We start from the raw sequence: 23,075 nt of genomic DNA on the forward strand, positions 1-23,075 counted from the left end.
CACTATCAGGTCAAAAGTTGTTCCAGTCATCTGTGTTACAGCAAAACCTGATTGGAGTCCTTAATTTCCCTTAAAACAACATCCGTCCATAAATAACGTCAAGTCTGGGTCGTCCAGTGGGATGTCGTAAAGGCCATTTCTCAGTGAGTTCTCTTCCACAATTCGCTGAGTGCAGCAGTGGGATTGTCCCTCCAACATGCCTTCTGCCATGTTAATTCCCTCATGTATAAACAAAATGTGAGGTTGTGTCAAAACTGATTCAATCTTTCTCTGTCGTCCCCATGTCATAGTAAATGCTTGGCTGTCAGCGGGTGATGTAACACAATATAGAGATGGTTTCTGAATCAAGCAAGCTAGTGCTCAAGCAAAAGCTGCGCAAAGATGGTGACGCTGTTCATATTTTTCAAGAGATGTTGATGCATAAAGGCAAACATGTCTATTACCATTTTCCCTCTTTTGAAAAAGGACAGCCGACACACTGGTTGATTTCTCAGAAACATCAAGGAAAAACATCTTAGTGTAATCAGGAACGACAAGTGCCTGATGACAAAAACTGTTTCAGCAGAACAAAAGAGTCCTCTGCAGCTTGAGTCCAATTAAGAACATGTGACAGGTTTCTCATTCCTTTTTCATTCACTAATTGTCTGAGAGAATGAGTCAGTTCCGCAAAATCCGGAACATGATGTCTGGAATAGTTGCACAGACCCAGAAAAGCCAACATTTGTTTCACATTTGTCGGTTTGGGATGGTGCAAGATGTCATCTTTGTGTGACGGAGAAATACCTGTTCCATGCTTTGATATAAGTCGTCCCAAGAAAGAAACCTGAGGTCGGGCAATTTGGAGTTTGTCTTTGGAGCACTTCAGGCCCACCGAAGCCAGGTGGCTCAAAAGGAGCTGTGTAGCTTGAAGGCAGGACTACTCTGACGGTGCGGCTAGGAGTAGATCATCCACATACTGCACCAAAAGAACATCAGTAGGAAGTTGAAGAGGTGACAGCAGCTGTCGAAGGGAAGCATTAAAAACTCCAGGGGACAACACAAATCCTTGGGGTAATCGGGTATAGGAATAACACTCATTATTCCACGTAAATGCAAAATACTTCTGCATAGACAGGTCAAGAGGGATGCAAAAAAATGCATTTGCAAGGTCAATGCAGGTAAAATGCGTATGTAATGGAGTAATTTGTGACAGCGCAGAATGCGGATTTGGCACCGGCAGTGCAAGTTTCAAAACTTTAGCATTAATAGCTCTGAGATCATGCACCATACAAAATTTACCAGTACTGTTCTTGTTCTCTACTGGGAGAATGGGAGTATTGCAGCTTGACCTATCAATTTTACAAAGAACCCCCGCTTTTAGCAAACCGTTGATTGTTGCTGAGATGCCAAGTCGCCCCTCATGCTTCATTGGGTATTGCGGCACCCAAACGGAGTCGGGTTTTAATTCAAAAGTTACTGGAGCAATATTACAGAGGCCCATATCAGTCGGGTCAGTAGACCACAGTGCAGCAGGCAAGGTTTTTAACATGTCACCAGTAAGGTCGCTGTCAGATGTCTCCCTTCCATGGTGTCGGTCCAAAAGCTGATGTTCTAAAACAGACATGGAAGCAAACAAATCAGATTTAATCCAATAGGCATCGAGAGTTTTGGAATATATTAAATCTAGGTATAAAGAGTGTTGCCAATCAGTTGCTTTTGTGCAGGCCAGGACAATTGGACCCAAATCTTTCGCCGTGTGCTGGGATGAGACCATCAGGGAAATATGAGGATGACATGCCAGCACAGATTCATCAGGTGGTTCCGCCATCTCATACCACCGAAATTGTACTTCAGTCAGATTTACAGAAAACGCGACACCGGGCCTACCTGCGAACAGATCACCTACACGCAACTCCCAGGTGTTGTCAACAACTGTACGGAATGCTTCACTGTATATCTCATCACCACATCTGTCATAAAAGAGAGTGCAATGTATACAGTCAGATACCGTCTCATATGATCTCAAATTACGAACCCAAGGAGACCAATTTTTCCAAAAAGTCTCAGCATCCCTCCAGCCGGAGGAATCAGTGTCAATCTTTGCCCAGCAGATGTCAGCACTGGTGCATGCCATGGTGTGTTGAGGTACCACTGGAAGCTGGGGGGAGACAGAGGCGCAGTCACCAGCGCAGTAATAAGTATGTCCATCTGGGAACTGAAGCGTGAGTCCATCCGGCCCGCACTGGATCAATGGTGCAGTTTTTATGAGAAGATCCCTTCCCATTAGATTCACTGGACAGTTCGGTGCGTACACAAATGCATGTAAAAAAGTCTGTGTGAAGCATTCCGTGTGTATCGGAGCTGTCAATTTCAGAATAGTTTGTTCTCCTTTGAATCCAACCAGCAAAATGCCATCCGTGGTGAGCGTACTGTCAGGCGGCAATATCATAATGGTAGAGTGACGAGCTCCAGTATCCACCATAAATGATAAGGAAGTTCCCCCTACCTCCATCTCAATCATCGGTTCCTGGAGGCCTTTGGATGTGAATTCAGGGCCCAGTCATTGTGGAAACTGTCTACCAGGTGGCGGCAGGAACTGCTGATTTGGCACAGGCGGATATTGTTGTTGTTGTTGTAATGACATCCGGCGTGTGGAAAAGCCCTGTGAGTGAAGACATTTAACATTTTCAATTTATAGTTTTGCTGTTTTTGAATTTACTTATAGGCATATAGATGTGATATAATCATGAGTGTTGTTAAAAGAATACCGTGGAATAATGATTTTGTGAACTTTATTTGCTCCTCTTACCCTCAATTCTATTGAAGATAGGAATGTGCATGATGTTATCAGACTCTCTTGTCATTAGAGACTAAAAGTCTGGGGTCAGATCCTGATTACATCTGTTCCCCCAGTCAAGAAGGGGAACTGTATGTAAATGTCTGTTTACTAACAACATTACACCTTTGTTCAACCTGGAGTCGACATGTCTGTATGTAAATGTCTGCTTACTAACAACATTACACCTTTGTTCAACTAGGAGTCGACATGTCTGTCCTTTGTTCAACTTAGGAGGGGAAGAGGAACCTTTTATCTTTTGAGTATAAATGAGTCGATGTTCTGTAGACTGTTACACACTTGGGGCTCTACGTTGCATTCAGATGTGAGTGTCCTGACTGTGTCTTTAGAAGCTTCTAAATAAATTTTGCAAAGAAAACTTATCCATCGGATCTTGAAGGAATTATTTAGATTACTATATTACGTGTAATCTTTGCGTGTTCCAAATAATTGCATGAGACTCATTCTATTCTACTCATACTATAAAACACACAGATCTGATTTTAAAAATAATATGATAGTGGCCTGTAGTTATCATCTAGACCTCTATATCTTTCCTTTTAACAGGAACAATTTGATCTAACCGATTAGCATCGAAAGACCCCTGCTATTCACACACACACACACACACACACACACACACACACACACACACACACACACAAGATGACAACAAGGTGTCACTTGACACAACAGACTACAAGTCTCCCAAATTGAACTGCAGCTCCCAAAATGGAGACAATGGGAGAGAGGAAAAAAAACTTATCACACACACTCCCCTGTCCTTTTTATTTAGTTTAATTTTAACAGACAACAGTACAAATCACCACCTTCTTAAAACAGCAGCTCACGGCCCCCATCCTCACAGACCTTTAGTCCCTAATCAAGCGTGGGGGGGAAGGGCTTTAAAAATTGTCACAGACAAAGGAATAATTCTCCCCCACTTTCAAAATATGCTCATTTCCTGCTACCATTCTTTTTCACCCTTTTTTGAGGACAAAGAAACTGGAGAGAGAGGAATTTTTTTTTCACCTCTTTTCCATTGAAACCTACTCTTTTTCACTTCCTACAAAACGCCATTCATATACATCCTATCTTATCTCGCTCATTTTTGGAGACACAAAATACCTGCCTTCAAACAAACTCAGTCCTTCTTTCACTTAACTTCAGTTCCTCTCCATTGTCATAAAGGCATTGAGGAGAAAAAACACAAAAACAAGAATAGATCAAATCCCCCCTTTAAACTCACAATTCACACATGCTTTACACATATCTCACAGTCTCAACTCACCAAACTAGGCCCAGCATACACTCACACACAACACAAACTCCTCAAATTAATTCAGTGGCGTCTCACTTGTTGAACCAATTCAAGAGGCCATAATTCTCACCGCAACGTTGCTCATTTCTCCTCCAAAAAATAAAATAACCACAGACGAACACAAACATCTCCGAAGTGCACGGACTCACTGTAAAATACACCGTTACTTTGTCGAATAATAACTTCACCACGTACGTATAGCTCAAATGTTGACTTATTCGCGCACAATCCATCGCAACGTTACGGCCGCGACACAGACACATCGCGCACATTGTAAGACAAACAACGAAAAAAAAAAACACGTGGCCACAACACACCATGGAGCTTAAACAAACGTGTACACTCAACCATTCATTTCTAAACCAAGAGCTCTCGCTTGGTTCAATTTTTCCCCGCGGGTCATCTCTCACAGCCAACACTTCATCCAATTTATGTTCCAATTTCTTAACAGATGCGGCTGCCCGCAGCAAACTCATCCTCAGCCTTAAAAACAGATTCGCGCGGTAGCGTCTTACCAAAAACTCATCTCCTGCGCATGGCAACTCATACGCTGGCAGAGCCGCTAGCTTAGCATCAGCCTCCTTGTTCTCAAAATCACTTAACACCGCAATCCGCGCAACTTTCACAGAGCTACCCAACGCTAACATTCTAGCACAAACCAACATTTGGTCCACGACCCCACACCGTCGTCCAACTCCTCCTCCATTCGAACAAAATATAGATGTGTTTTTCACGGAGGTAATCAGCGTCTGGCGCTGTTTTACACAATCAAGTTCCACGAACACACCACATTTCTCAACGGTGAGAACCAAACCACTATCAAAATTAGTGCGCATTCATTCATTTAAAAGAGTTTCCAACTTACTTCGACGCCGTGGTGGAAATGCGTCCAGCATCATGAACGTTACAGCCTTCACTGTTCGCTTAGCGACCAATTCTGACTCTCGACCGGAAGCGTATGCAAATCGAACCATCCTTAGTTACGGTCAGAATTTTTCGTCCATAATATGTAGTAATTAGTCGTTTTTAATATTTATAAAGTCAGTGACGTCTCACGTAAGATACTACAATATAGCAGATCAAAACTATTCTCATTAATCCCCCCCAAAAATGTATTATTATATATATTTTTTTCAGAAAAATAAAAACAAGACGAAAATAAAACAGATATTAAATACCGTTTGCGCGACTTGATAAATAAAAAATCCAGGATCTTCACGGGCGGCTTATCACACAGCTCTCACACCGTAGAAATATACGGGCGGCTAATTTTCACAGCACTCACCCATAGAAATATACGGGCGGCTAATTTTCACAGCACTCACCCGTGTGATCAATACGGGCGGCTAATTCCACAAAACTCAACAGCACTCGCTCCGTGTGATCAACACGAGCGGCTAATACCACACCACAATAAAAACAGCCTATTCCTCCGTGGAAACTCAATCTCTTATATGCCGTTTCAAACGGCGGAGCGCTCCTACTTGACGTCACTTCCGTACACAACGGGGCATCACTTCCTATGCATAGTTCAATGTCGTAGTAATTTTCAAAATCGAGGACTTTCGCGTCCCTCCGTAAAAACTTTAACCCCCCTTAACTTGTTCACAGATCCCAAATACAACTTAGCACAGACGAAATGCGACTGTATTGATTCTAAACAACCAGAATTTCTCTACGTGGATAAATGTCCACTCACCTTTGTTAATATTTTGCGCTTTAGAAATCCGGTGTTCAGGACCAATCAAAGCTGTTGCAAAAACGTCTCAATTTGTCTCCGTCGACGTCAGGGTCACCATTTTGAAGGAATTATTTAGATTACTATATTACGTGTAATCTTTGCGTGTTCCAAATAATTGCATTGAGATCTGATGGAGAAGTTTTCTTTGCAAAATTTATTTAGAAGCTTCTAAAGACACAGTGAGGACACCCACTTCTGAATGCGACGTGGAACCCCAAGTGTGTAACAGTCTACAGAACATCAACTCATTTATAAACAAAAGATAAAAGGTTCCTCTTCCCGCCTCTTGATTGAACAAAGAACAGACATGTCGACTCCTAGTTGAACAAAGGTGTAATGTTGTTAGTAAGCAGACATTTACATACAGACATGTCGACTCCAGGTTGAACAAAGGTGTAATGTTGTTAGTAAACAGACATTTACATACAGTTCCCCTTCTTGACTGGGGGAACAGATGCAATCAGGATCTGACCCCAGACCTTCAGTCCCTAATGACAAGAGACTCTGATAACATCATGCACATTCCTATCTTCAATAGTTTTGAGGGTACGTAGATCAAATAAAGTTCACAAAATCACCATCCCACTGTATTATTTTAAACACTCATGATTATATCACATCTATATGCCTATAAGTAAATTCAAAAACAGCAAAACTATAAATTGAAAATGTTAAATGTCTTCAATCTCAATGCAATTTATTTGGAACACGCAAAGATTACACTTAATAGAGTAATTGAATAATTCCTTCATGAGCCACGTCCCCTTTGCTGGTAATATCCGCACCCTCTTTGTTGTCGTCTCCCTCTGCCCCTGACGACACGTGAGTTCTGTCGGCAGGTATTTGCCCAGTGGCCAGCACGGCCACAGTTGAAGCAGTGATCTCAATCAATAAAAGGAACTGACTGAAACATAACACAATCTCCCACAACATTATTAGGTGATGACATATCAGTAGAAGCCGGAAGAACAAAATCCTCCTCTTTTTTCTTCAAAGTTTGTAATCGCATAATTGCTAATTGTAATTCAGTATTCTTATGTTTTTCAATTTTTGATTCGATCTCTTTTGCATACCTTCTCAAATGATGTTTAAGATGAGACAACCACCTTGCATGTTCGGCTCCTGGCAAATCCGGATTTGCGTCCATAGCCTGCATAACCGACTTTGGGAGACCTTTAAGCACAGCTACTCTGAAAACTTGCGAATATAGTGCAGAGTCAGTTGGCAGGTGTCTAGTTTTCAATGAATATTCCACAAGAGCATGGTAAATGAACGCCGCAGCCTCCTCGTCAGCTTTTGGAGCAAACATCAAGTCAGATATGACAATTTCCGGGATTGGGAACAATTTGGCGAGGACCTCAAAGAGTCTCAAATAATTATCACGTGATAGTGCCTCACCATCCATCAAAGATGGCATTCCTGAATTAGTCATCAACACTTCGAGTTGAGAGAGAGGACAAGCGTGTGTCAAGAGCGCACGCACATCCCCTGCTGTTAAAATCTGACCTATCACCTCTCTCTGCAAAGACCTGAGCCAATTTTGCCCTCCCGCTGGCAGTGGGGGAAGTTTTTGCAAAAGCACGCTTGAGTCAGAAGGTAAATAAGGCTTATACACGGTAGCAGAATTCCCGGTGGCTGGGTCAACTTCCGTCAACATAGGTGCTTGCAAACCTACTTTAGAGCGAGTCACAGGTCCTTTAGGAGTACTGTCTGGGAGTCTTTCGGTTATGCTAATGTAACGTGGTCCTGAAACAGCCTCAACGGCACATGTCAGATGGGCCAGCTTCCTCTGTATTTCTTCAATTTGATAGCTGTTAGTCAATGCATTAGAAGCTTCATTAGTCATATCATGGTCTCGTTGTCTAAACAATTCATCCCGTTCAGCCTTTAATAAACGGTTTTGTTCCATCAATTCGTCGTCTGCAGCTTTTTCAAAGCGAGAAAGAATGGAACGCCATTTACTACGAGCTAACTGTGGTACTTCCGCATGTCTAGTCAATTCCAAACCGAAAGCTCTCACCTGGTTCAATTTGTCCTGCGGGTCACCTTTTATAGCTAACACTTTTTCTAATTTCTCTTCCTGTTGTTTCACTGAAGCATTCACGCCCGCAGCTAACGCATTCGCGGCCTGTAAAACAGAGTCGCGTGAAAGATTCGTATCACGATTGTCACCATTCCAATCCACATCGAGATTACCACCATTTACAGTCAATACAGGTGCCTGCAAATTTTGCAGCATCTGAATAGCAGTACTATATGGTGATTCAGTAAACGGGCTTATAGGGTCGAACCTATTTCCCATGTGAGCTTCCTCGTACGCAGGAGGAGCTGTTAGCTTAGCATCCAAATTAGCCTCTTTGTCATCAGCAGTTTTTATCACAGCCATCCGAAGTATCTTTACAGAGCTACCCAAAACTAACATTCTAGCATTAATCACCATTTGATCCACTTTCTCACAGTGTTGTCTGATTTTTCTTCCATTTGAAGAAAATATAGATGTCTCTCGTACCTCTTTATCCAGCGTTTGCCGTTTCTTTACACATGCAAGCTCAACCGATTTCATCAATGATATCAAGCAAACCGTAGATTGTAACGGTGGGAACCATCCTTTTTCACAAGTGCGCATCCATTCGTTTAAGAAAACCTTCAATTTACGTCTTCGTTTTGTGGACAATGTTCCGATCGCAACATCGGAAGCATTTGCAACTTGTGCAACCAACAACATGTTCCGACTATGAACCGGAAGTACATTCAGGTCAAACCACTCGGTGTCAAGGTCAAAAATGGCCTCCATAACTTATATTAATTATATTCGAGTCGTATTAATATTTATTACTTCAGTGACGTCTCTCTTGTGGTACCACAATTCAATAGGTTAAAATTATTCAGCAACATTGCTCATTCCTACCCCAAAAATTAAAAATAACTACAGACGAACATAAAATATCTCCGAAGTGCACGGACTCACTTAATAAAATACAACGTGCCTTCGTTGAAAAATAAATATATCCGGATCCAGCGATTTCTTCACAGGCGGCAAAAGTCAACAAAAACAACAATAAACAACAACAAAGCCGCTTGCTTCAACCTGTTCCTCGTAATGCTGCCTTACTTTAGCTGCGCATAATCCAACGTGTCGGTACTTCCGTAAACAATGACCGTCACCACGTACGTGTATAGTTCAATGTCGTAGTAAAATCCAAAATCAAGGACTTCGCGTCCTTCCGTAACAAAACAACTTCAAACTCTACTAATACCTGTTCACTCAGATCTCATGTACAATTTAGTCAATTTAGAAGACGAAAACCAGTTGCAGCGATCCCGAACAGACAGAATTTCTCTACGTGGATAAACGTGTCCACTTACCGTACAATTAATATGGCGCCAGAAATTCTGTTCGTCCGGGAATGCCGCAGCTTGAAAACGTCAAATGTTTGGGGTCACCATTTGAAGTGAAAACATGTATTTTGTTTTCTTTTGCGTTTTTAAATAAATCAGAGTTGAGATCGATGAAGAGGTTTCCTTGCAAGGTTTTTATTTCAGAAATTCTGAAGACACAAAATGAGCTCACTCAAGTTGGTGATTTCTCCCAAGTGTGTGTTCTTTTGTGGATCCATAGCATCTTTATACAATTTTCAAAACGTGTTACACGATACCACTCCCCCCTCCCTTCCCTGAGTCCTGAGAAAGAGAGTAAGACAAAAAGCAGGTACAAGTTTTGACAGCCCATATTTTAGTTCACTCCCAGACTTTGGAAAATTGATGTGGACAGGATTTGTCCTTAGACCTTATGACCTGATGACTGATGACCAGAAACTCTGACAGTACTTTTAAACATAGTCCTCAGATAAATCAACAGAAACCTTTTAACACATTCCTTTCTCACGGGAAGAGAGGGACAAAGAACAAAGAAACCATTTTCACATTCTTATTCATCAAGCTAAATTGAGTTTAACATAGTTATATCTACATCTTCACATCTATAACTAAATTCAAAACAGTTAAAATATAAATTGAAACAGTTAAATGTTGACAATATATATATATGTGTAAATTATTTCATTAGCCAGGATAATATGGAGCCATGTATTCTGATTAGAATGAAACTGAACGACCAAACGGAATGAAAATGTTTCATATGACCACCTCCATCAGAATAAAACAACAAAATCTGAATGCAATTATTTGGATTCACTGGGGTGGAATACACCTTTTGCACATTCAAACAAGTGTCATGTAAAAAGTTCAATCGGAATAACCAGGCCACGTCCAGTGTGCACATGCTATGTCGTGACATATATACATAGAGATGTCGTAAAAATGGCGGGGTCTTACCAGAGCTTGTTTGTGATGGGAGAACTTGTTTTAAAGTTCTTGAAATTGGAACTTGTTTTTAATCAAGCCATGTTCCTCCAATCCATGGAGTACACTGTAGTACTGACAGGTTATACCCCAAAGGTCTCTTCATTTTTTTTAAAGGTTACAATTATTTAAATGCATATGCAGTATACTACCATAAAACATCTGGAACAATCTAAAATATGGCTAAAATGATTTTAGAAACGTAGCTTCTTTTTTTTTTTGTACAGACAATTAGTTTTATAATGCCCTGACGCGCGCATACAAATTGCCTCGTCCTTGTTATGGACACTTTTCCCACCAATACAACTGCCATAATCTATTTCTTGTACAGCACGATTGTGCTGGGGGTGGGAGGGTGTCTGGGGGGTTTGGGAGCCTGGGGGCGGCTGGGGCTGGGTTGGGGTGGATGGGGGCCAGGGGGGCGAGGGCTGTGGACTGGTGGGGTGCCTGGCGGGCCTGCAGTGCCCCGTCCTGCTGTGTTGGGTTGGGGGCGCAGGCCGTGTTGGGGTGGGGGGCGCTCCTGCTCCTGGGTTTGCTCTACGACCGGTGGCCCGAGGGTGGTCCTTTGGCGCTGCCGTGGCCTGGGGGGCCCTGAGGTGTTGCGCTTGCTCTGTCCTGGCAGGGGTCGACGGCTCCCCTCTTTGGTGGAAATTTTCATGCATGCCAGATTCACCACACCAGCATGTATCGAAACTCAGACACAATCTGCTTCTTCCTCAGGTCATTGAATCGGTGGAGGCTGGTGTCTCTGGATCTCACTCTGCTTTGTCTGTCCTTCCTTCCTTTCCTCAGTCTCTCCTTTGGTCTCTTGAGGTCTCCCTGATTTGTTGGAATTTAGATGTCTCTGGGGTTGGTGAAGGACTCTGGTTGGTGCTGGATTTCACTTTCCTTTCTTTTCTTTGGTCCTTCCTCGGGTCTCCTGACGGCCTCACAACTCTGGCTGGAAGTGTTTAGTTTAGGTGAACGGTATGGGATTTTTTAATAGGTTTTAGGTGAACTAATGAATACACACACACACTCGCACGCACACACACACACACATACACATACTCACCCACATACAAAAAGAAAAAGAAAAGAGAGAGCAATGATGATGACATGTCAAATCGGTAAAATTACCGAATGAACAATACTGAGCTCTCCAGGAAAAAAAGAAAAGAAAAAGTGGTATGAATGAGACTGTGTCTATCGCATCCTGGGAGATAAATAAATTGCATAAATTAAATATCTAACTTGCAACCCATACCAAAGCAGTCCAACACTACACTGAATTACTGTGTACCTTCAGGAGTCCTGGCTGCGTTGCGGACACGAGGTGCGTCTTGCTGCCAATATTCACTGTCGGGGAATATTGAAATTAATATTTTTACTCACAGTGTTATCTTTGTGAACATTGTGATACTTGACAAATACGGTACCTTGTGTCCTGCCTGTCACGTTGCCAGGTGCTGATGTGTGTGCACCATTGATTACCTGCTGGAAGACAAAATAGAAATCATACTTGCATTGCAACATTAGTCACGTTTATTTGATATACTATATGCTGTATAGGCATATAGTATAGTTTTAGCTAATAACTTGTATACTTTATCCTCCTGTTGCATATCAGTATGTTGTGGATGACCTAAGGTAGAAATGATCAATAGCGGACACGAGGTGCGTCTTGCTGCCAATATTCACTGTCGGGGAATATTGAAATTAATATTTTTACTCACAGTGTTATCTTTGTGAACATTGTGATACTTGACAAATACGGTACCTTGTGTCCTGCCTGTCACGTTGCCAGGTGCTGATGTGTGTGCACCATTGATTACCTGCTGGAAGACAAAATAGAAATCATACTTGCATTGCAACATTAGTCACGTTTATTTGATATACTATATGCTGTATAGGCATATAGTATAGTTTTAGCTAATAACTTGTATACTTTATCCTCCTGCTGCATATCAGTATGTTGTGGATGACCTAAGGTAGAAATGATCAATAATGTCATGTTTGGGTTCTGTTTTTCCTTGTGTGTCTCCCTTGGTCTTGTTAAGTGTAATCCTGCCCTACCTCGTGTCAACCAATCAGTGCCCTCAGCCACTTGTGTCTTGCCCCAGGTGTGTCTTGTTGTGTCATTAGCGTGTGTGTCTTTAGTCTCCTGTCTCCCCGCTGTCTGTGTCGGTTCATTGTCATTTCCCTCCCGTCATGCTACCAGTTTTTGCCTTGTTGTCCTCCCCACGGTTTGTTTTCTCTTGCCATTTGGAGTTCGCTTTTGTTTTGTAGTAATTAAAGTCATTTTTTGTACATCACCTTTGCCTCCTTGCCCTGCTTCCCTGTGACTGGGTCCTCCACCAAACTTTGCCTTCTTGACAGATGAACCGACCACAGAAGGACCCAGCGGGAGCTCTGTCATGCCAGGAACAAATACTTGCCTCCTGAGCCCTAATAATAGCCTTGTTGAACGAAGCCCTGGGGCTCCTGCCTTCGGCTGGTGGTGCTCTGGGTAGCAAGCCTCAAGTCCTCGAACCACGTCTGCCGCAGCCTCAAGTCCCCGAACCACGTCTGCCGCAGCCTCAAGTCCCCGAACCACGTCTGCCGCAGCCTCAAGTCCCCGAACCACGTCTGCCGCAGCCTCAAGTCCCCGAACCACGTCTGCCGCAGCCTCAAGTCCCCGAACCACGTCTGCTGCACCCTCAAGTCCCCGAACCACGTCTGCTGCACCCTCAAGTCCCCGAACCACGTCTGCCGCAGCCTCAAGTCCCCGTCCCGGCTCCACGGCAGCCTCAGTCTCGAGCCTTTTCGCCTGTGCCGCTGCCGCCCCGAGCATCCTCCCCGCTGCCGCCCTGTGCATCCTCGCCAGTGCCGCTGCAGCCCCTGCCTTTGGCCTCCTTGCCTGTGCCGCTGCAGCCCCTGGCCTTCTTGCTTGTGCCGCTGCAGCCCTTGGCCTCCTTGCCTCGGCCGCTCTCGTGCAAAGTCTCTTCGCCTCTTCCATGGTGGCTTCAAGCCCATGACTGTGGACAGGAGGCGCACGTCCCACTGCCGTCCTCTTCTCCTCGTCTGGCGGCGCACGTCCTGCGGTCGCTTTCTGCTCCAGTGTGGCGTCCGGGACGCCCTCTGGACCGGCGCCACCGGGCTCCCCTTGCCTGAAGCCCGGGACGCCCTCTGGACGATGCCGGACTGGCTTTGATGGGTGAGCCTTGTTCCCGCCTCCGTGCCCCCCTCCGCCCGCCTTGTTTTTGGACTTTTTTGTTTTAGGGACGTCTGGGAGCCGTGCCTTGAGGGAGGGGTACTGTCATGTCTGGGTTTTGTTTTTCCTTGTGTGTCTCCCTTGGTCTTAAGTGTAATCCTGCCCTTCCTCGTGTCATCCAATCAGTGCCCTCAGCCACTTGTCTTGGCCCAGGTGTGTCTTGTTGTGTCATTAGCGTGTGTGTATTGAGTCTCCTTTGTCAGTTCATTGTCAATTACCTCCCGTTATGCTACCAGTTTTTGCCTTGTCCTCCCCACGTTTTTTCCCTGCGACTGGGTCCTCCACCAAACTTTGCCTTCTTGACAAATAATAACTTTATATACATTAATATTGAGACTGGCTGAGATTTACATGTGCATTAACTAATCACCAATTTGGATAAAAGGTTTGAAATAAGAGAAGATAGTGATCTGGCATTTTGTTTCACACTGATGATCCAGTTGGTCAGTTATTTATTTACTTTGTGTCAATACACATTCAATGTATTTAATTCAATCATTCGGATTTGGTCTAAAGAGAGTCTAAATGAGAACTTGATTTAGACATATAAATTAAGTCTAAATATGATCTACACTGTACATTGATCAATTACTGTTTAAAACATAGTAATGCAACATTTTGCCATCATTTATGCAACCTACAGTTCTTTTTTTAACTTAACAGTTAATATTTACTTGATTAATTGTATCGTCTAGATTCGGGCTAAAATATAGACCAATTATAGACGGGCTAATTTCGGTCTAAACTTCGTCTAGTAGACATCTATGGCTCAGTGGGAGCATTCCCGGTTATACGAGCATTTGGAGGCTTATGCCCACGACGTGCAAAAAAGTCATATCGAGCTATATGCTAAACCTACCAGGAAGTCCCCCAGGGGTGAAGCATCACATTTTGCTTAAAAAAATCCTCTTTCGATGCATTCCTGGTAGTGTTAATTTTATCAGCCATTTTAAAATTTTGTCTCAGTTTTAGTCCAGTTTTGTCAACCTCATCCCGTATTCGGTCCTTTTTTGGTTGATTATGATTCCAGAATTTTAGTCCAAAAAAACATAATTTTGTTCGTCTAGTTTTAGTTAACAAAAACTGTCAATATTTTAGGCTAGTCACGACAATCATTTTTCCCCCAGTGTATAATGTTGAACATTTTAGATCTAAAACTATTTCATATAAAATGTTCTTTCAGCTTTGTGATAGAGCTGTCAAAATTAATTGATTAATCGATTATCAAATTAATCGGCCAACTATTTTCATAATTGAGTAATCATTTGGAGCCATTTTTTAAATAAAAATTGTCCAAATCCTCTGATTTCAGCATATGAACAATATTTGTTGACTGATTTCTGTAGTCCTTAATGAAAGAAGACCAATTATATTCTGTGTTTAATCAAATTAAGACATTTGCAAACATCTGTTTTTAAATTTTGAAAACAATGACCAAATCGTTAACATAGGCTACAACATCAACGTTGCCTCCTTAAAAAAATAATTTTAAAAAATCACTACAAATACAAAGTATTTAGTATATAAAGTATATAGTATACAAAGAACACCAATCACTGGTTTATAAACAGTAATCAGGAAAAAAATATTTTGTAATACACTTAAATGCAAAATTAAAATTAATCCGATTAGTCGATTAAATGTATAGATGAATCGATTCTAAAAATAATGTAGCCGCAAGGGGGCACAAGCCTGTGTCTTCCAGTGCCGGTCCCAAGCCCGGATAAATACAGAGGGTTGTGTCAGGAAGGGCATCCGACGTAAAAACTTTGGCCAAATCAAACATGTGAATGAAATATATGACTTCCATACCGGATCGGTCGAGGCCCGAGTTAACAACGACCGCCATCGGTGCTGTTGACCTACTGGGTGCCGGTGGAAACTGGACTACTGTTGGTCGAAGAAGGAGAGGAGGAAGGTGTGTTGGTAGGAGGAAAGAGAAGAGGAACACCAAGTGTCTAGGACTGAGAGTAGGGACTTTGAATGTTGGAACTGTGACAGGAAAAGCTAGAGAGCTAGTTGACATGTTGCAAAGGAGGAAGGTGGACATATTGTGTGTTCAGGAGACCAGGTAAAAAGGGAGCAAAGCTAGAAGTTTGAGAGCTGGATTCAAGTTAGTCTATCATGGTGTATATAGGAAAAGAAATGGAGTAAGAGTAATCGTGAAGGGAGGAGTTTGTTAGGAACGTCCTGGAGGTAAAAAGAGTGTCGGAGTGATGAACCTGAAGCTAGGAATCAAGGGTGTGATGATTAATGTTGTTAGTGGGTATGCGCCACAGCTAGGATGTGAGCTGGAGGAGAAGGAAAACCTTTGGTTGGACCTTGATGAAATAATGCAGAACATCCCAAGAAGTGATAGTGAGTAGTCATTGGTGCAGACTTCAATGGCCATGTAGGTGCAGGAAACAGAGGTGATGAGCAAGTTTGGTATCCAGGAGAGGAACGCAGAAGGACAGATGGTGGTTGACTTTGCATAAAAAAATGGAAATGGCTGTCGTGAATACTTTCTTCTAAAAGAGGCAGGAACATAGGGTGACCTACAAGAGTGGAGATGGGAGTACACAGGTAGACTACATCTTGTTTAGACGGTGTAATCTGAAGGAGATTAGCGACTGCAAAGTAGTGGTAGGTGAGAGTGTAGCCAGACAGCGTATGATGGTAGTGTGTAGGATGACTCTGGTGGTGAGGAAGACAAAGACGGCAAAGACAGAGCAGAGGACGAAATGGTGGAAGCTGAAAAAGGAAGTGTTGTATGACTTTCAGAAATGAGTTGAGACAGGCTCTGGATGGTCAGGAGGTGCTTCCAGATGACTGGAGAACTACAGCAAATGTGATCAGGGAGACAGGTAGGACAGTCCTTGGTGTGTCATCTGGAAGGAAAGGGGATAAGGAGACTTGGTGGTAGAATGAGGAGGTGCAGAAGTGGATCCAGAGAAAGAGGTTAGCTAAGAAGAAGTGGGACACTGAGAGGAATGAAGAAAGTAGACAGGAGTACAGGGAAATGCAGCATAGGGTGAAAGTAGAAGTGGCAAAGGCCAATTAAGGGGCTTACGATGACTTGTATAGGTTAGAGTAATAAAGGATAGGGATGGAAGTGTGTTGACAGATGCCAGTAGTGTAATGGGAAGATGGAAAGAGTACTTTGAGGAGTTGATGAATGAGGAAAATGAGAGAGAACAAAGAGTAGAAGAGGTGACTGTCGTGGACCAGGAAGTAGCAAAGATTAGTTAGGATGAAGTGAGAAGGGCATTGAAGAAGATGAAGAGTGGAAAAGCCAATGATATACCTGTGGAGGTATGGAAATGTCTAGGAGAGGTAGCAGTAGAATTTCTGACTGGGTTGTTCAACAGGAATCTTAGATAGTAAGAAGATACCTGAGGAATGGAGGAGAAGTGTGCTGGTGCCCATTTTTAAGAACAAGGGAGACGTGCAGAGTTGTGGAAACTACAGAGGAATAAAGCTAATTAGCCACACAATGAAGCTATGGGAAAGAGTAGTTGAAGTTAGATTGAGGGCAGAGGTGAACATTTGTGAGCAGCAGTATGGTTTCATGTCAAAAAAGACCTACATGTGTTTCGCATCCATGGCATCCCACAGGTTGTGGTTTCAGATAGGGGTCCTCAGTTCACTTCACTTGTCGGAAGTCCTTCTATTCTGCCCTAGGCATCGCCGTCAGCCTGTCTTCTGGTTATCACCCACAAACCAACGGTCAAACTGAACGCGCCAATCAACAATTAGAGATCGCCCTCCACACAGCAACCCTTCCACCTGGAGCACCCAGCTACCCTGGATTGAGTACGCTCACAATTCACTGCCTAATGCCTCCCTGGGCATGTCTCCCTTTCGCTGTTCTCTAGGGTACCAGCCTCCCCTGTTCCCCTCCCAGGAGAAGGTCCTGGCGGTCCCGTCTGTCCAGGCCCACATGAGACGGTGCTCCAACACCTAGATACGTGCTCGCGCAGCCCTACTCCGTGCTTCGGCTACTGTCAGGGCTCTTGCCTCTTCCCCATGAGTCCTGCCCTTCCCTTTTCCTTTTTTCCATGTCTGTATGCGTGACTAATCAGGGGAAAGAGATGCAGCCGAGGCAGAGGCTAGGTGTTGGCAATCATCATACCACCACCAACCTACATAAGCCAGCCCTGGACCGCACCTCGGCGCCAGATCGTCTTGTCCTGTCATTCAGTCAGTCGTCTCCAGCATATCGTTGTTCCTGTGATTAGTGCCCTGTTGCTCATCCGTTTGTCTTGCCTTCACCCAGATCATCCTCAATGGCTCCTGCTGCATCCTACCACCTCAAACTACATAATCCAGCCCTGGACCGCACCTCGGCGCCAGATCTTCGTTTCCTATCATTCAGTCAGTCATATCCAGCATATCTTTGTTCCTGTGATTAGTGCCCTGTTGCTCACCCGTTTGTCTTGCCTTCACCCAGATCATCCTCACTGGCTCCTGCTGTTTTCGGTACTTTAGCCTGCCCACCTGCCTGCTCCCCTAGACCATGCACCTCCTACTTGGACTCAATTCCCTGCCTATCTATTCACTTTTGTGAACTCATTAAACTACTCGCACAGGAATCTGCCTTGCCTCTCGTATCTGCAAGTGGGTCCAGCTCCTGCACCCTTGAACCCTAACACTCTTGCTAAACCAAACAGGAAGTCCGCCATTTTTTATTTACTTTGGAATTTGTCCCCATTTTTTTGGGCCTTTTATAGGGGTGACATTTTAGGAATTTACCTTCTTTTCCGCTGTGCACCGGTCTTTTTCAAAAATTAATTTTTTTCTTACAAATAATTCTATTGTTGATAAAATCGGTACAAAAATACATCCTATTATTATTAGCGACCATGCACCAGTCTCACTTACCCTACAAGTTGATTATACCTTTAAACCACCCCCGACATTGCGTTTTAACATCTCACTGCTAAATGACGCAGAGTTTGACAAAATTATAAGAAGAGAGTGGGCAGACTTTGGGGAAATAAATGACTCTCCAGACTTATATCCATTTCTTCTCTGGGAAGCTGCGAAAGCGGTAATTACAAGTAAAATCATATCATATTCATCTTATAAAAAGAAACAGGATCAAATATTTGAAAAAGATTTGGAAGAAGGAAACCCAAATAACCAAATATGGACTGACTTACAAAATGCAAAAATACAGTTAGACGATATGTTATCCGAAAAGACAGAGTTTATAATACAACAATTGAGATACAACAACTTTGAATATAATAACACAAATCAGGTAAATTTCTTGCAAATCAACTTCAACGCAATCGGGAAAAATCTCTTATAACGGCTATTAAAGGGACAACTGGTGAATGCACACAATCACCAGAAGAAATTTATAAAAAAATGTATAACTATTATCGCAACCTATACTCAGAAACTAACCAGCCTAACCCTGAGCATATTGAGGCATTCCTCAGTAGCTTAAATATACCTCAGTTAACTACTGAATATAAAGATATGTTAGATGCGCCACTTACTATAAACGAGCTTTACAGTGCTCTAGATAGAATGCCTAATGGAAGAGCACCTGGCCCCGGATGGTTATCCGGCTATACTGTATTTTTTAAGCACTTTTGGTTCATGCTTGCTCCATTATTCTTAAGAGTAGTAACAGAAATTAAAACTAATGGTTAGATACGTCCACACATGAATACAGCAGCAATTAAACTTTTACTAAAGCCAGAAAAAGACCCACCCTTCGATCAAGTTACCGTCTGATTTCACTAATTAACACTGATATTAAAATTATCGCTAAGGCTTTCGCATCTAGACTAGAAACAGTAATCTCGACAATCATTCATAGCGACCGAACAGGCTTTATTAAAGGTCATCACTCTACTAATAATATTAGGAGGCTATTTAACCTTATTAGCATGTCACAGCGGCATGATAAAAAGGCAGTGATTATATTGTTGGATGCAGAAAAAGCCTTCGACAAAGTTAACTGGTCCTTCCTCTTTAATGTTTTAAATACATTTGTCTTTGGGAAGTCATTTATTCACTGGGTGTCAGTATTATATGATTCTCCTAAAGCTACAGTTACTACTAATGGGATTATTTCTCAGAGTTTTACTCTACAGAGAGGCACAAGACAGGGATGCCCACTGTCCCCTTTATTATTTGCAATATTTATTGAGCCGCTTGCATTAGCTATACACCAGGAAAGAAGGATTCAAGGAATTTACAATACTTAGGCATAAAAATCTCACCTAAATTAACTGATTTAATTCATTTAAACTTTACTACACTTCTGGATAGCATTTATAGTGACTTGGAGCGCTGGAATAATCTTCCCATTTCTCTAATAGGACGAATAGCCACCATTAAAATGAAAGTATTACCAATTTTTTTATTTTTTTTTCTCAATGATTCCATTTAAACCTACGTCTAACTGGCGCCAGTTGTTGGACTTTGTTACAAAATGTTACTGGAAAAAAAAAAGAGAGCAAAAATTAGTCTATCTACTCTTCAGAAAAGTAAAGCTGGTCGCTCCTCTTAACACACTGCAGGGGGGAGTCATCGGATGGGGCAGACCGCAGTATTAAGCAGTGCTGCGGTCCCCCATCTGTATCCCCGCCACGCCACCACGACCCCCCCACCCCCCACTCCATCCTATTTTTTTTTTAATGCACCACATACACTCACTGACACGTCTGGGAAGCAGGTGGATCGGAGCGGTCCCCCATCTGTATCCCCGCCACGCCACCACGACCACCCCACCCCCCACACCCTCCTATTTTTTTTTTAATGCACCACATACACTCACTGACACGTCTGGGAAGCAGGTGGGTCGGAGCGGGGGGATATCGGAGATATCATTTCCCTCTGCTCCATCTCACCTGCTCCCAATTTTAACGCACATACAAAAAAAAAGAAAAAGAGACAAAAAAAAGAGAGCAATGATGATGACATGTCGAATCGGTAAGATTACCAAATAAACGATACTGAGCTTTCTCTAAAAAATTAAATTAAATAAAAAAAACGGGTGACATTTTAACAAACTCCTCCTACAAAATTGATCAGATCGTCTTCAAAGATGTTTTTAATTTTGTCGCACGCTGTTGTAGAAATCCATCTCAAAATTCCTTTGTAATCGTACAAAGTTTACTTTAATTAAATAAATAAATAAAATAGGGGGGGGGGGGCGAGGGAGAGGGAGGGAGGGAGAGTGAGTGAGTGTGTGAGAGAGGAATATATTTTTTAACATAAAAACTCAATGAAAGATGGCTTGTTTTGCATGTATTTGGATCTATTAATATACATTTTTGCTAAAATAATAAGGTTTATCAAATTAAATTGTGTGTAGATATTTTTTGGTGCATAGATAGTCTTTCCCCCCTTCTTCTTTATTTCAAATACAAACAAATTAGGTGCAATTCCATTTCAATCATTTTCAAAATTAACATAAAGAATACTATAAAACAACAATAGAACATAGGGCATTTCCATTTCAAATAAACGACAAAAAAAGGGCAATGGAAAATAATAATAATAAAAAAAAAAATCACAAGTACAGTCTATCAATAAATGATGTCAGTTGTGTTGCATTCTTGGTATTAATTAATTATTATAAGATTTCAATTCCCTTTTCCAATGAGCAATATTTGGCTTTGTTTTAAAGAAATTACATTTGTGTACATTGTTTACCTAGTAAAATAAAATTGTTTATGCAAAAATCTAAACTATTATTAAAAAACACACACATTTAATGTCAGTTATGGTAAGATTACCAATCTGTGTCCCTTTACTTAAATTTTATTGAGTTTTTTACAATAATAGAGCATTTTGTACAATAATCCTAGTTGGACCACCATTGAGTTCCTTGGTATTGTAACTTGAAAAATCTGGTTTATGGCCCTGTACACTTCATCCCAGAAACCCTGTAGTTTGGAGCAAACCAAAAAATATGTGTGTGATTAGGCACCTCGGTGCCACAGTTCCTCCAACACAGACTCGGAACATTAGGGGTAATAATTTTAGCAACAATGTCTGGGGTCCTGAAATATCGACAACATATTTTCCATTAAAATGTTCTCCATGTGTTGGAGTTAGTGGTCTGGTCTGCCACCGTACATACCTCTCTCTAATTTTCATCAAATATAATCCGGCCCGCCTCCACCTCCCATCTTTGTTTTGCAGAAATGGGCCGATCATGAGCCAATAATACAAATATTTTACAAAGCTTTGTAATAACTTTTTTGTCCTCTTGCCGTTTTTGAAATACTTTTTTTTTATTAAATCGGTGATGGATCCATTATATTTCCCCAGTCCATTATTTTTCCCCATTCTTTGTGAGATGTCAAAAAAGACCGTATTTGCAAAAATACCTAAGAAAATCACTTTTTTGAAGCTGTGAATTTCTCCCTCTTCAAATGACAATAAACATTTTTATCCATCAAGTGATGAACATAGACAAGACCCTAATCAGCCCATTTCCGAAAGCCCACATCTAAATGATTTGGAGTGAAGGATTCCAAGTGTGCAATGCTAGACAGAGCAGAGAGGTGAGTTGGCAGCTTGAAGGCAAGTTTGACTCTTCCATAGGACAAGCGTCGTTTTAGTCGACTTTCCTAAACCCTAAAACAGGAAAGTCGACAAATGGCAATACTGTATTTGCAAAGATACAGAGCACATTGTTTGTTCAATACTTAACCATCTCATATGAGCATCACTTTGCCTGAATATACATTCCCAAATACTTTATTCCCTCTTTTGGCCAACGAAACCCGCTTTGTCGTTTTAGCTCCAGCGGGATATAACCCAAAACATGGCCTTTGTCTTATCACCATTGATTTTATACCCAGAGTAATACCCAATTAATAATAACTTCTTCATTAGACATGGAATTGTAGAGGACGGTTTAGTCAAATACATAAGGATGTTGTTGGCATACAGAGATATTTTATGTTCTTCTTCACTCCTTTTATATCATCATCATCTCTTGATGAGTTGTGCTAGTGGTCCGATACTGATGGCAAAGAGCAAGAGTGACAGTGGGCATCCACGTTCCAAATTAAACCTTGCAGACCGGAAGCCGTTGACCCTGACAGCTGCCTGAGGGGAAGAATATATTGTGTCAATCCAATCAATAAACTTAGGTCCAAATTTACATTTTTTTTAACATATGAATTAAATATTTCCATGACACTCGGTCAAACGCCTTTTGTGCATCTAATGACAGAACTGTTGTCCTGGTCTTCCTCTGTCTTTGACGTGATAATATATTAAGTAAGCGTTAGTAAATTATTTTCATAGTGTCTGCCAGTAATAAAACCAGTTTAATCTGGATGAATGATTTTAGTCACTATTTTGTTTAGACGTTGTGCCATTATAGCTGTCAAAATACGCTCATCCCGATTTAGCATAGATAAGGGTCTGTAAGTGCCACAATTGTTAGGATCTTTGCCATCCTTATGTATTACTACTATTGTAACTTCTGACCATGTTGGAGCCATTATTTTGGTTTGTAAAGAGTAGTGATAGGCATTTAAGAGGAGGGGGGTTCATTCCTGAAAACACTTATAGAACTAATTTATTATTCCTTCTGGCCCAGAGCATTTGTTATTTTTAAAAGATGAGATAATCTGTTTAA

At 42.0% G+C, this 23,075-nt stretch overlaps 1 protein-coding gene across 1 annotated transcript; it reads left to right on the forward strand.

The window, feature by feature from the left end:
• Nucleotides 1-332: 332 nt before the first annotated feature.
• LOC144038814 (uncharacterized) lies at nucleotides 333-18,045 on the forward strand. Its single transcript, XM_077551559.1, has 5 exons — nucleotides 333-384; nucleotides 12,665-13,414; nucleotides 17,329-17,653; nucleotides 17,730-17,827; nucleotides 17,904-18,045. The coding sequence occupies exons 1-2, from the start codon at nucleotides 333-335 to the stop codon at nucleotides 13,369-13,371; spliced, it is 759 nt and encodes a 252-aa protein (XP_077407685.1). The 3' UTR covers nucleotides 13,372-13,414; nucleotides 17,329-17,653; nucleotides 17,730-17,827; nucleotides 17,904-18,045.
• The last annotated feature ends 5,030 nt before the right edge of the window (nucleotides 18,046-23,075 follow it).

The sequence above is a fragment of the Vanacampus margaritifer genome, chromosome 18 (assembly GCF_051991255.1).
Source record: "Vanacampus margaritifer isolate UIUO_Vmar chromosome 18, RoL_Vmar_1.0, whole genome shotgun sequence".
In the NCBI taxonomy this organism is placed as follows: Eukaryota; Metazoa; Chordata; class Actinopteri; order Syngnathiformes; family Syngnathidae; genus Vanacampus; species Vanacampus margaritifer.